Source organism: Hyaena hyaena, unplaced genomic scaffold, assembly GCF_003009895.1.
Source record: "Hyaena hyaena isolate Hyena2069 unplaced genomic scaffold, ASM300989v1 scaffold_716, whole genome shotgun sequence".
NCBI classification, from domain to species: Eukaryota; Metazoa; Chordata; class Mammalia; order Carnivora; family Hyaenidae; genus Hyaena; species Hyaena hyaena.
In genome coordinates this window covers 354,063-368,275 of record NW_024081349.1, presented here as the reverse complement: position 1 = coordinate 368,275, position 14,213 = coordinate 354,063, and the positions used below count along the sequence as shown (strand labels likewise).

General features: G+C 37.2%; 1 protein-coding gene across 2 annotated transcripts in view; it reads right to left on the bottom strand.

Annotated features, from left to right (window-relative positions):
- Window positions 1-2,003: 2,003 nt before the first annotated feature.
- The window catches only part of NDNF (neuron derived neurotrophic factor), a 37,163-nt gene continuing 24,953 nt past the window's right edge, over window positions 2,004-14,213 (bottom strand). For both annotated transcript variants that reach the window (XM_039217774.1, XM_039217775.1), the window contains exons 2-4: window positions 13,255-13,443; window positions 5,965-6,089; window positions 2,004-4,044 (exon numbers count right to left, since the gene is read on the bottom strand). In XM_039217774.1, the coding sequence (XP_039073705.1) occupies window positions 2,651-4,044; window positions 5,965-6,089; window positions 13,255-13,442 (1,707 nt within the window). In that variant the 5' untranslated portion in view covers window position 13,443 and the 3' untranslated portion in view covers window positions 2,004-2,650. The remainder of the gene's footprint in view (window positions 4,045-5,964; window positions 6,090-13,254; window positions 13,444-14,213) is intronic.

Here is a 14,213-nt window from a genome sequence, read left to right as displayed (position 1 = left end):
GTCCAACTTTGGCTCAGGTCATGATCTCACAGTTCGTGGGTACAAGCCCCACGCGGGCTGTGTGTTGACAGCTAGCTCAGAGCCTGGAGCCTGTCTTCGGATTCTGTGTCTCCCTCTCTCTCTGACCCTCCCCTGCTCATGCTGTCTCTCCCGCTCTCAGGAAGAAAAAAAATTTAAAAAAAAAAAAAAAAAGAAAGAGAGTGACCTTGAACTAAATGTCCTCAAAGATTCTTCCCTCCTCAATGATACTATGGCTTTCCTTGGGATTCTAAATACCCTGTTCTCACAACAGCTATCCTGGACTTTAATGAAGATAAGGTGGTGCTTTCTTATTAGCTACTTTCTAGTTCTTTGTGAATTAAGAACAATTTTTTTTCTCTCTTGTCTCCAGTTCACCTGAGTGTTACTAAAAATCTTACACATTTGTAAATTAGGTCTTTATTTTTAATAGTGATAGAAGTTTCACAATGTGTACTTAATTTTCCTGCAAGTTCTAAAGGGCAAATTTCACTGGGGCTGTGAAAGAATTCTCAAATTTATCCAGACTATGTAGTAACCAGCAACACAGCTGGCTGAAAAGTAAAAGCTTGGTTAAATTGAGTTGGCTGTGTTCCCAGGGGTTCCCAGGCATTAAGCAATATCTAAGAGGTAAGTCCATCACCTTCAGAAGCTGCAATAACTCTTTGATCCACTGTAGTTCCATTTAGCACATTGCTCTATAATAACATATTTGTGAGTAATATGAGAAAGTTGGTTCTCCCTCCAAATGCGCCACATTTATAACTTAGGATGTAACATCTCTGGGATGTTGTCAATTTTAAAGTTCTCCTTCCAGTCTGATAGGCTACATGGCTTTGGTACATGTTCTTTTTTTGTTTTTAAAAATTATTTGAGGTATCATTACTGTTTTATATAGATGTGATCAATTTCCTTTAGATATCATAACCGAGAGTAGTTGGAGTATAGGTTTTTAGTGGAAATATTTTATCCTAAGGTGATCAGAGCACCTTTCCTAACGACCACTACTTATGCTACCTTAGTCAAGTGATTCTATGCTCCATAGGAATGCTACTGATGCATGCCCACCGTATGAATGGTGCCGGCATGTAGGGGACAATGTAGAAGTTAAGAGATTATATCTGTCCCCACTGGTAGTTACAGGAGCACCTTATAATTTGAGAATCATAGAATTCTACAAAAGACAATGACTTACAAAGAAGGTATCTTATAATGTCTCCTTATCTAAATCTGTTGCCACTTAATTTATAAATGGAAAAGGGGGGCAATGGGAGTTACCAGATTTTCCTAAGGTTATGTGGCTTCGGTGATTGAAAATTTACGCACTCTGAGTCCTGAGCTAATGTTCTCATGACATCTCATACATAGAACTGTGGTGAATGAAGCTATCTAAAGCTGCTCTTGGTGCAGTCTTTGCTAAATACTTACTGTTATTATTTGCCTGAATTTTATCTTAGGCCTGAATTAGCTTATAAAAATTTGTGACAAATCGAAGTATCAGACTGTTAATGTTACAAAACAGTAGCTTCAGTCATTTCCTCGTTACTAGCTCTAGTCCTAACTGGTGGTTGTTAGATTGCTTCAGGCAGAAATTAAAATAATTATTTTGCTAATATTCAAGAAGATGGAAAATACTTGCACTATCTCAAATTGGTATTTAAGATAGATGCTTAGTTTTTAAATAAACGAAATACATTTTAGTTCATTAAGAATGATTTGTTGAACGCTTACCAAGCTACAGTGTTTGGCTTTATTCTTTTACAACAAGTTTATTGAAGATCCCTCAACTCTCCTGATGCCTGGCTCTGGCTCCAATTCAGTGTCAAATACAAATTATAGCAACTCTCTCTAATGCCACAGTAACTTTAGAGAAATGCAACATGCTTTCTTAACTGTTAAAAAAGGGTCAATTCTGGTGCCAAATTCTATAAAGACACAGTTTTGTGAACAGAATAGAAATTGAATACACCGTGGTAGCTGCTTGGGAAAATGAACAGTATATAATCTAATATCTTTAATTTTATGTACATGAATATAATGTATGTCAACTTTGTACATGAGATACATATAGTATTTAAACATTTTACTCAACAGATAAGAATTTACAATAGCAATAACTGACTAGAGGGCTGTTCACTTAATATACTTAGATTAGATCTGTACTTTAACAGGAAAAGAATTTAATAGTTTACAATCATAGAAACACTGACATTTAAAACAAGACTTTATAAAATAATTTATATATATCCTAGCATCTATAGAGAGGAATGATTTGCATTTGTGGATATGTGCAATGAATGGCATTATCTTAAATTTTTAGGTAATAAAATAATTTAGAAGCAGTTCATGCAGTGGTCAAAGCAAGAGATGGCAGTTCCTTCAAGATGTCCTCTATCTTTGATATCCACGGGCAGCAGACACATGCTAGTGTGTGCCATCGGGACACACTAGAACAAGTCTCCTCAACAGTTACTCATATAAACATCCATATACACAAGTTGATATCCTTCCTTCTCCAGTACGAGTACCGGTCACAACTTCTCTCAGCTGGTGGGAGTAGTCAGTTTATACTTAAAGTGATTTCATGTCTTTCCTGCAGTTCTATGTAATAGGATTTCTCTCTACGAGGTAACTAACAGAACTTTCTGGTTTTCACGACTTTACTCTGATACTTCACTGAGTGCCCCCCATGTCCTATGACATAAACATCCAGCAGGTAAGATTTTCCAGGCAGAAGTCCTTTAATTGTTTCTGTGGTCACTGCTTTCTGTAGGTTTTGACTGTGGAAATATTTGCAGAGGACCTTTTCCGATTTCCTCCTTGTATCTGGTCCTAGGCATTGGTTTTGCTCTCTTTTCTTCTGGTCCTCATTGTAGTTGTCATCCACTTCCCTTTTGTAGATGCAGAACTTGTTCCTCTCCTGAGTGCCCAGCCAAGCCACCGTGGCCGAAGAACAGGTGCGGAGCTTGTCGAAGGCTTTGATTCTCGTGTCTTCCGGAAGAGAGGGGAATGGCTGCTTACTCGGCCTGGTGGTCGCTAGTATTTTCAACATAGACGCTCCTTTCTTGTGTCCTTTCAGGCGAATGAGATACTTCGCTTTAGGCTTTCCTCTAAGCTGAAACTGCCGAATGCCTTCCACAGTCTGCGACAGAAGAAGTTTCCCATCCCTTCTCACTTGGATTTGGATAGCGTCCAGACAAGAGTGAATGAAGAAAGTGACTTTTTGGTGAGAAGAGACCGGGGCAAACCGTAAAAACTTGGCTCCCTTCCGTGTGACAAATACATCTGTAACCTTTCCATCTTTGAGCTCAACTGTCTTCTGTTTCGCCTCTTCCTTGGTCCTGGCGAACGTGCCCACATAAGCCGTACTCATGTTGCTGTTGCTGTTGGCCACGAAGACGTCAAAGTAATACTGCGTGTCGGGTTTCAGGTCTGAGACGGTGAAGATGTTCTTGTTTCCTATGCAGATTTTCTGAATGTCCACCTTGGGCCTCGAGTAGACATGGCGCCCCAGTTTGGGAGAAGGCTTGGTTAGGAAGCTGCGTTCTTTACCCAAATTATCTGAAGGAAATCCGAAGTGGGCAAAGTCAAAGGGGCTGAAGTCCAGCCCGGGTTTCGGAGCCATCATAAAAGCATCATCTGCGCTCAGTTTTGCTTCGACAGCACAGAGACTTTTGAAATTGTGCTCTTTGTTGATGACCACACAGTACTGAATGGGTTGTTTCAGCAGAGACGCTGTGGGGCTCGGTTTCCAAGCCAAGGTGACAGTGGTGCGTCCCAGGGAGGTAACATCTACTCTTGGGTCATAAGGTAATTCGGGGTAGGGCTGATCAGACTCTGGGGTTGTGGTGGCATAGACTTTGAAATGTGTGTCTTTCTCTGTTGAAAGGAGCTCCAACTGATACAAACCGGACGGAGAACTAGAAGATATAAAATACTCCACATCATTGCCTTTGTAGGAGAATAATTCTGTGCCTTTCTCATTAATGATCTGCTGCCTCTGTTCCTCCAGAGGCTCTGGGTCACCTAGAAGACACGAGAGAAATACAAGCTACATGTCAGGGTGTGTACTGTGGCTTGCTGACCTTGAACTGTGTTTGTAAAACTACCTTCTTTTTTCTGTTATAAAACTAATAATGTTCCCAGTAGATAATTGGAAAACAGAGAAAAAGAATAATATAAACAAATCATCCATTAATTCATGATCCTGAGACTGTCCTTTATCAATATTTTCATTCATTTCCATCTAGTTCTTTACATATTTTTATGCAATTGATTTTTTCATCTTTCTTTATAACCTAATAATGTTTATTCTTACACATATATATTCCCAGACAAACCTTCATTTTTGAATCCTGTCTTTCTCACTTAATGTAATCATATTAATATTATATCATAAAAATAATATTTTTGGTCAATTTTTGATCATTTAAAATAATGCTCCTATATGTAGGTTGGGCTTTTCTGATTTTAAATTTAGGCTTGAGGATAGACTCCAATTAGTGGAATTTTTAGGTAAAAGACTATAAACTTTTTAGAGATGAATCCCTACTGTCAATCTGCTTATCAAAAGGATTCAACCTGATTGCGTTTTGATGGCCAGCCATTTCACAGATTTTGCTCTTGTTACTAGGACTGGACAGTATCTCATTAAAATATAGAAGATAAAGGACCAGTAGTAGTACCTAATATTCAGCATAGAGAACACATGCCCAGGAATAATAGAAGGAAAGTATTGAAACTAAACTAATTTTTTCTATCTTTTTACTGTTAACATCAGATATCACAGGAATGCCAGATAAGTTGACAGGACTTGGTGAAGGATTGGGTCACCAGAGTGGGAATGAGCCTTGTTCAGCTTATTACTGCAGCTTGAGTGACTTCTGCAGAATTTCATATTCCCAGACCATGAGATTAACACAACCTCGCATGGCTATTTATTCTCTGTCTCCTCTGCTGTACTTCCCATATTTTCCTAGTTACAATGTTCTCTTATCACTGTGAGCAGAGTAGCTTGCTAGCATCCTTTGCCTGGTACCAGTCACCAAGCCTTCATTAAAAACTTTTTTTAACATTTTATTTTTGGAAGACAGAGAAAGAGAGACAAAGCATGAGCAGGGGAGGGGCAGAGAGAGAGGAAGACACAGAATCTGAAGCAGGCTCCAGGCTCCAAGCTGTCAGCACAGAGCCTTACACGGGGCTTGAACCCATGAATTGTGAGATCATGATTTGGGCTGAAGTTAGACAGTTAACCGACTGAGCCACTCAGGCGCCCTTACCAAGCTTTCATCTTTAAGCTATGATGCCTTCACTCCTTAAAAGGAGCAGATCACTCCAGGTTCACATATGGACTCTTCTCATTTCCCTGTATCTTGGTATTTGCTTTCCACCATCTGCATTTTCTTTCAATGCCTCACATACCCCTTCTACTGACTGTTTTGTCATCCTGGACTTTCACTGGTGCTAAATGCCTTCTTGTTCCTCTTTATGGTGGCATTCTTTATTCCCTAGAGATCTTGGCTGCATATTGGAATCACTGAGTGGGAGATTTTAACAGTCCCAATGTCCAGCCCACACTCCAGGACAATTAAATCAGGCTCTCTAAGGGTGGGATCCAGGCACCAGTAGTTTTTAAAGCCCCAGTACTGACTCCAATGTTTGGTAAGATTGCGAACCACAGCTAGACATGTGAGTCCAAACCTCTCCATTTTTCCTCACTCATTCAGTCTCCACATCTGTCTCCCTTAATTGTTTATTTTAACTAAGATCACCATCATTTGATGCCATCTTCCATTTCCCTCATCTCCACTGCAAAGTCTCCAGCTTCTTCACATATGCATTCATGCTGGGTTTTTTTTTCTTTCTTACAAACAGAAGGCTGTATATTTCATAAGCTCTTTAGCTACCCATTCAAGGATCTGGGGCCAGGTTTATCATGCTTCTTACCTGAGCCTTCCCCACTTGCCTCTTCTGGCAGCTCTTGGAGACTCAGTTTCCATTCTAAAGGTGCATCGCAGGGAGTCACTGTGACTGAGAGTGGAGTATTGTCTTCTTCAACCACAAAGAAATACCTGTGGGGAAGTGGACCAATTCCAGACTGAGATCATCCATTCTAAGACTTAAAATCAAGAGTCACTGGAAAAAATCACTGGCTGGTTTAGTTTTCATTCATTCAACAGATATAATCTGACAACTTATGTAAAAAATCACTTTCCTGCTCATGAAACTCTTTTTCACATTTCTTCATTTACCTTCAAAGCCCTTATCACTACCTGACATATTATATTTCCTTGTTTACTTTTTTATTTTTCCATCTCCCCCAACTGAAATGAAAGCTACAAGAGGGCAAAGTTCACTGATGAAGACTTAAGAGACTAAAATAATCCTTTGTTGAATGAATTAATGAATTAACTTAGACTTTAGCTTTTTGGGGAAAAGTCCTTAATTATTTGCAGAGTCTAGAACTTCCTCAGTGGTGGGGTCTCTGCCTGCCTCATCGGCTTCTTGTCTTCTGTGCTCCAACCACATGGGCTCCCCTAGTTTCCCAGGATCCACCCCCCTCTGAGAACTTCTGGAATGTTGTTTTGTATGCCTGAAATACTCCCCTTTGTCCTTACACGTACTTCAGTGTCACTCTTCGGGGATGCCTTTCCTGACTCCTCATCCTGGATCAGGTTCTCGTATATACTCTAAGTACCCTCCTTTACTTTTCACCTGGGGCACTTATTGAATGTGTGACTGTATGTGACTATACATTTGTATTATTTGATTGTCATTTTTCCCACAAAGGCCCATTTAGGGTTCATTTGCCATGCCATTGTATTCCCAGAATTTAGCACTAATTTCTGCATGGAGTAGGAACCTGTTAAATATTTTTGAATGAATGAATTACTAAATTAATGAGCAGAACCCAAGAAACCTAACAGTAACCCTATTGTTCCAGCCCCAGGATACTTAAACCTAGAGTCTATTCTATCTAAAGATACAGAATCTGAATGGCATTAGAAGTACTTCTACCCCCCATCAATTATGAATTAAAAGAAGGAAGGTGGGGGCAGGGCAGTGGAGGACAAATAAAGTGAAGACACTATAAAAACAAAAACAACTTGTTCATAAAATAGCAAAACTAGATGTCATCCCAGCAAAATAACCAAATGTCTGACGTATTTACTGTGTGGGAAGTTATATGTACCATAAGCATCCTTCTAGACAGGTGTCAGGTGGCTTAGTTTTCAATTCGATCTACTTTTTGGAGAGTAGAATTTTCTTCCTTTGGCCAGATTGCATGGCATGTGCTAACAATATACACACAACTGAACCCATCTATATTACAAAGAAATAGGTACAACAAAATAATTTGTTTGGCATCATATAAGTGAAAAAAAACCATTCAAACATCTAGGTTTTGATTCTTGTGAGGGTAGCAGAGCTAGCTGCTGAAGCAGAAATTAATGTCAGTTCATCCACTACCTTCTGTTCTCACTTCAAACAAGAAAATAGCTTATTTCCCAAAGTAACTGTGTCTTCGTAACTTAAGTACGGGCCATAGGCAACCAATGACAAATAAAACAATTCTTGAATTCCACAAGGTACTCATTATACATATAAAACAGCAGGGAGTCCCTCTTACTCAACATTTTCATCTGGAAGCACTTATGATTTGGGATAAAAGATAATCTGAATAAACTCTAACAATTTGACAAACATTTGTTGGCTACCATGCGCAGAGCACTTGTAGAAGAGAACAGCAATCAGGGATAATAGGGCATGATCTATGTGCTCCAAATATTTACTGCCTGGTGAGGGAGACAGAAATGTACTGAATAACTAAGAAAGCATGGTCCCGAATTATAATGCCAAAACTGAGGGATAAACAATCCATGAACCATTTAGCCTTTGGAATTTATGTGTTAACATAAGAATAATTAATGAAAAAAGCTGTTCACTGTTGCTAAATTATATCTGAAATTTCATCTTTAGTTGTAACATCAGCAATGATTATGAATGCCTCCCATTGCACACTGCACTCCTAGAAATGTTTCTATTGTTGCTGCACCTCTCCACTCAGTGTAAGGTAACATTTCATCCAAATATCAAAGCCCCCAATCATTATTTGTAGGGGGCGCAAAGACAAGAAAGAATAAACAAATACATATTGGAGAATAGAATTTTCTTCCTCTGGTCAGGTTGCATAGCATGTGTTAACAATATATACTATATATACGTGTGTGTGTGTGTGTGTCTGTGTGTTTGTGTGTGATTTTTAAAGGTCAAAATATTTAGAACCATTGTATGAGCCCAATTTGTTGATGGAGTAAAGGTAAATGAACAGTGATAGTTTTTACTACAGTTTGGTTTACTATTTTCAGAATGTAATCATATTGTTGGAAAGAAATATTATCCTTATAAGGCAATGTAAACCCCTGAGGAATCATGTATTAATTTCATTTCATATTTGTTAGCCTTGTAAGTTCTTTTTATTGAAATATAATTAAAATGCAATATGTTAATTTCAGATGTACACAGTAATGATTTGATACATGTATACACTGTGAAATGACCATCACAGTAAGTCTACTTTCTCCCTTTAACCATGTAAAGTTACATAATATGCAGTACAGTACATTGCATACATTGACTCTAGTCACTATGCTGATTTTTTTTGGCTACATACCCAGAACTAGAATTGCTGGATCATATGATAGTTCCATTTAGACATTTTTGAGGAACCTATACACTGTTTTCCATAGTGGCTGTATATTTCCACCAAAAGTGCACAAGGATTCCCTTTTATCCACATCCTTGCCAGTATTTGTTATTTCTTGTTCTTTTGATAATAGTCATTCTGAGAGATATAAGAAGATATCTCATTATGGTTTTTATTTGCATTTTCCTGATGATTAGTGATGCTGAGCATCTTTTCCTGTACCTGTTGGCCACAAGTATGTCTTCTGTGGAAAATGTCTACTCATATTGTTTGCCCACTTTTTAATTAGGTTGGTTGTGTTTTTGTTCTTAAGTTGTATACATTCTTTATATATTTTGAATTTTAGCCCCTTATTAGATATATGATTTGCAAATATGTTCTCCCCTTCAGTAGGTCGCCTTTTTATTTTTTAATGATTTCCTCACTGTGCAGGAGCTTTTTAGTGTGATGTAGTCTCGCTTGTTTATTTTTGCTTTTGTTGCCCCAGCAGATCCAAAGTGGAGGGAGAGTAGAAAACATCGCTATCAAGGAACTTACTCTTACTGCCTATGTTTCCTTTCAGGAGTTTAAGGGTCCAGTTTCATTTTTTAGCATGTGACTGTCCAGTTTTCTCAACAGAATTTATTAAACAAACTGTCCTTTTTTCATTGTATATTCTTGGCAAATTGTATAATATTGGTAAATTAATTGACCATAAGTTCGTACTTTATTTCTGGGCCATTTATTCCGTTCCATCAATCTATGTATCAGTTTTTATGCCATACCATACTGTCTTGATTAATATACCAAATTTCCTAGTTTGTCCAGTTTGTTCACATATAATTGTTCATAGTAGCCTCATCGTAGGTCCTTTATATTTCTTTGGTATTAATTGTAACTTACTCTCTTTCATTTCTGATTTTATTTATTTGAGTCCACTCATTTTATCTTAGTGAGTGAAGCTAAATAAAGGTTTATCAATTGTATCTTTTCAGAGAACAGCTCTTAGTTTCATTGGCCTTTTCTCTTGTCTCTTTAGTCTGTATTTCATTTATTTTCACTCTGATGTTTATTATTTTCTTTTTATTCTAACTTTGGGCTTCATTTGTTCCTATTTTTCTAGTTCTTTTAGGTGTAAAATTAGATTATTTCTTTGAGATTTTTCTGATTTCTTGAGGTAAGCTGTATTGCTATGAACTTGGTCTCTGAGAACTGTTTTTGCTGCATCCCATAAATTTTGGTATGTTACATTCCCACTTTCATTTGTCTTATGGTATTTTTTTATTATTTTTTCATTGACCTATTGGTTTTTCAGTCATATGTTTTGAGATCTCCACATATTTGTGATTTTTTCCAGTTTTCTTTTTGTGGTTGATTTCCTGTTTCATACAATTATAGTCTAAAAAGATGTTTAAATTTACTGATACTTTTTTTGTGGCCTAACATATAATCTATCATGGAGAATGTGCTATGTGTACTTGAGAAGAATGTGTATTCTGCTGCTTATAGATGAAGTGTTTTGTATATACCTAGTAAACTTATCTGGTCTATTATGTCATTTAAGGTCAATGTTTCCATATAGATTTTCTGTCTGAATGATCCATCCATTGATGAATATGGGGTACTAAGTTTCCCTACTATTGTATTGCTGTTAATTTCTCCCTTTGGTTTGTTAATATTTGTTTATATGTTTAGGTGCTCCTATCTCTATTGGGTGTATAAATATTTACAAACGCTAAATCTTTACTCTGGATTGAACCCTGTGTGTAATGCCCATCTTTGTCTTTCATTACAGTCTTTTGTTTTAAAGTTTATTTTTTCTCATATAAGCATAGCTACCCCAGCGTCTTCTGGTTTCTATTTGCATAGAACATCTTTTCCCATCCCTTTACTTTCATTGTGTGTGTCCTCATATGCAAAGTGAATCTCTTGTAGGGAGCATATAATATTTTTAAAAATGAATTCAGGCACTCTATTGTCTTTTGATTGGAGAATTTAACCCATTTATGTTTAAATTTAGTCCATGTACATTTAAAATAATTATAAGTAGGTGTGTACTTACTGCAATTTTGTTAATTGTTTTCTAGCTTTTTTGTCATTCCCTTTTGTCCTTTCTTCTTCTCGTGCTTTCTTCTCTCATGGTTTGATGACTTCTTCAGTGTTATGTTTAGATTCCATTTTCATATACTTATTTTAATATAGGTTTTCCCTTTGTGGTCATCATGAGACTTAAAAATATCACCCTATGTATATATACCAGTTTATTTTACGTTGCTAACAAGTTAAGTATGAATATATTCTGAAACTACATTTTTACTCTCCAGTCCCCCATTTTACGCTTTTAATGTCACATTTTACATCATTTTATTGTGCATGTGCCTTAAGTAATTTTTGTAGTTTCAGTTAGTATTTACTACTTTTGTCTTTTAATCTTCATGCTAGGTTTATAAGTGATAATTTCACTACCTTTAATGTGTATTTACCTTCACCAGGGAGATTTTTACTTTCATATGGTTTCTTAATATTAGTTAGTGGCCTTTCTTTTCATCTTAAAGAAATCTCCTTAATATTTCTTATAAGGCTGGTTTAGTGGTAGTGAACTCCTTTAGTTTTTGCTTGTCTATTAAACTCTTTATCTCTCTTCAATTCTGAATGATAATCTTCCTAGTCTTGGTTGGAAGTTTTTTGCTTTTAGTTCTTTGAATATATCATGCCACTCCCTTCTGAACTGCAATGTTTCTGCTAAAATATCTGCTGATTATCTTAGGGGCATTCCCTTATTTGTACATTTTAATGTAACATACCTTGGTGTGGATCTCTTCAGGTTTATCTTATGTTGAACTCTCAGGGCTTTCTGGACATGGATGTGTGTTTTGTCCCCCAGGTTAGGGTAGTTTATAGCCATTATATTTTCAAATAAGTTTTCTGTTCCCTTCTCTTTCTCTTCTCTTTCTGGGACCTCTAATATGCAAATGTTGTTCCACTTAATGTCCTATAGGTTCCTTAAACTGCCTTTACTTTTTAAAATTATTTTTTCTTTTTGCTGCTCTGTTTGGGTGAGTTTCACTGCCCTGTCTTCTGGGTTACCGATTCTTTCTTCTGCTTTATCTAATCTGTTGCTGAACCCCTCTAGTGTATTTTTCAGTTACGTTATTGTATTTTTAAGATATAGGACTTCTGTTTGGTACCTTCTTATATTTTCTATCTGTTGAAATTCTCTGTATTCACCTACTCTGTTCCCAAGATTGGTGAGTGTCTTTATGACCACTACTTTGTACTGTTTTTCAGGTAAATTAGTTATCTCTGTTTCATTAAGGTTCCCCCCACCCCTGGAGTTTCATCTTGTTCTTTCGTTTGGAACATATCCCTCTGTTTGTTTGTTTTTTTCCAATTTGCTTGACTATATTGGTTTCTATGAATCAGGCAAAAGAGCTATCTCTCCCAGTCTTGAAGGATTGGTCACAGGGAGACTGGGGGTGTCTCAGTCTTAGTCTATGCAGTGCCCTGGTGGTGGTAACCTGCCAATGACAGTCTCTCTGATTGTTTCAGTCTCATGGTATTCAGAAATGCTTAACTGACTGAGCCACTCAGGCGCCCCCATGGTGCTCAGAAATGTATCCACTGTGGTCACCAGAGCCAGGAATTCAAGGGGACATCCTCTTTGTGGCCTGTGCACAACTGTTGACTTTGGTCAGGCTGTGGTGCAGTGGCAAGCTGAGGCATGCCCACCTGCCAGGTTTAGCAGGGTGGAGCCACAGCAGGGCACAAATGTGGGCTAAGTGGCACTATCAAGGTAGAGGGAAAGTGCAAAAATTGGTGCCTGCCAGCACCTCCATGCTTGCAAAGAATTCTAAGAGACCTCTTTTCCTCCAGCAGATGCTTTGAGATTAGCCAATGAATCTCCTTTGCATGTAGTCTAGGAACTTTTCAACTTACTGTGTGCAGATCCCAAGAGTTGGGGTGCCTGATGTGGGGCTCTAACTCCTTGTACCTCAGGAATGTGCTCTGTATTTGAAAGAGCCTTCCTGTTTGTAAGTTGCCACACTAGGGGTGGGGTTTCTGCTTCTTCTACCCATCTTTATGTGGCTTTTTTATCCTTTGTGTGGAAGAACACTTCAACTGGTTTTCAGGTCTCCTTCAGAGAGAATTGTTTTAATGTAGCTATAGATTTGTTGCCTCAATAGGAGAAGGTGAGTTCAGGGTCTTCCCATGCCCCTATTTTGAACCATATTTTCGATTAATTTCATCTTAATACTACAGAACCCTTCTTAGAATTTTCCTGCTATACTAAAGATAAGAAAACAATCATTCCAAAATATAAGAACTACAAAGATTGTCCTCTTCATCCCCAAAGAGATCACAATCAGAAAGGATCAAACAGACACTACTTAATGATTAGAAGTTGCACTGTCATTTTCTTTTCTTTGAGAAGATAGGCAATGACATTCAGAGTTTGATTGCAAATTATGTAATCCAAGTCTAAAAAGTTACTTTCTTTTTCAGCATCCTTTATGAGTTTATTGATAAAGAGAGTACTTCAGGGAGAATACCTTTTAGGTGTGTCTCTAAAGAGATAACTGCTAATTTCAGCTCCATCTGGAATTACTGATGAATCATGAAAAAATGCTTTGTCCCGGATCTGCATCTGAAAAAGTTCCTCATCTCGAGTGGGTAACTTCTGAGTCCTTGAGCTGAGTGGTAATAGCAACCACAGCAGACACCAGTGGAGAGGCACCATCCTGGGGCAAAAAGAAATGATTGCTTACATTAGTTCTGTGGGTAGAAACTTGGGCATATTGCAAATGTTTTAAGAGATTAGGCATATTTTAATTTTGACAGGAAGTTAGAGCTGTATTATGCATTTTGGATATAACTTTCCTGTTTTTTTTTTCCATACTATTTCATAGAGTTGATAACAAATTCATTAGAATTTTAGATATTAAGAAGATTTTGAAATAAAAGACTCTTGTTGCATTAACTTCCCTGGGTATTCAGAGAGAAAATCCCCACTTCGGTATGGCCATAAAAGCCAAATCATTATTGTAGAAATGTGTATAAAAATGTCTCAAATATTTAACCATAACATAAATCACAGAGACTCACTGAAAGCCAGAAAATTACCAATGCACAATTATTTTTATTCTTTCCTGAAATTTGACTGAGATTATACATGTATAGTATTATTATCATTCCCAAGACCAGATTTTCATAAATCAGAGATTTTTAGAGGTGATAAAGTTAACTTTCTCATAGGTTAAGTGATTTGTCCAAAATCACAAGGTTTGTTATTTGCTGATGTCTAACTATCATTCATTGCTAGAGTCTTCAAAAAAACATTAAAAAAAAAAACTTTATTGTAATAGATGTGGGCTTAGATTACCACTCTCAGATCAAATGAGGCCACTGAGAACTTGTATAGTTGGTCATTTATTTTAACCTCCCACACAGTTATATATTTACTACTCCAACAGAGTATTTTCATTGAGTTACATTTTAGCATTCAAACTCA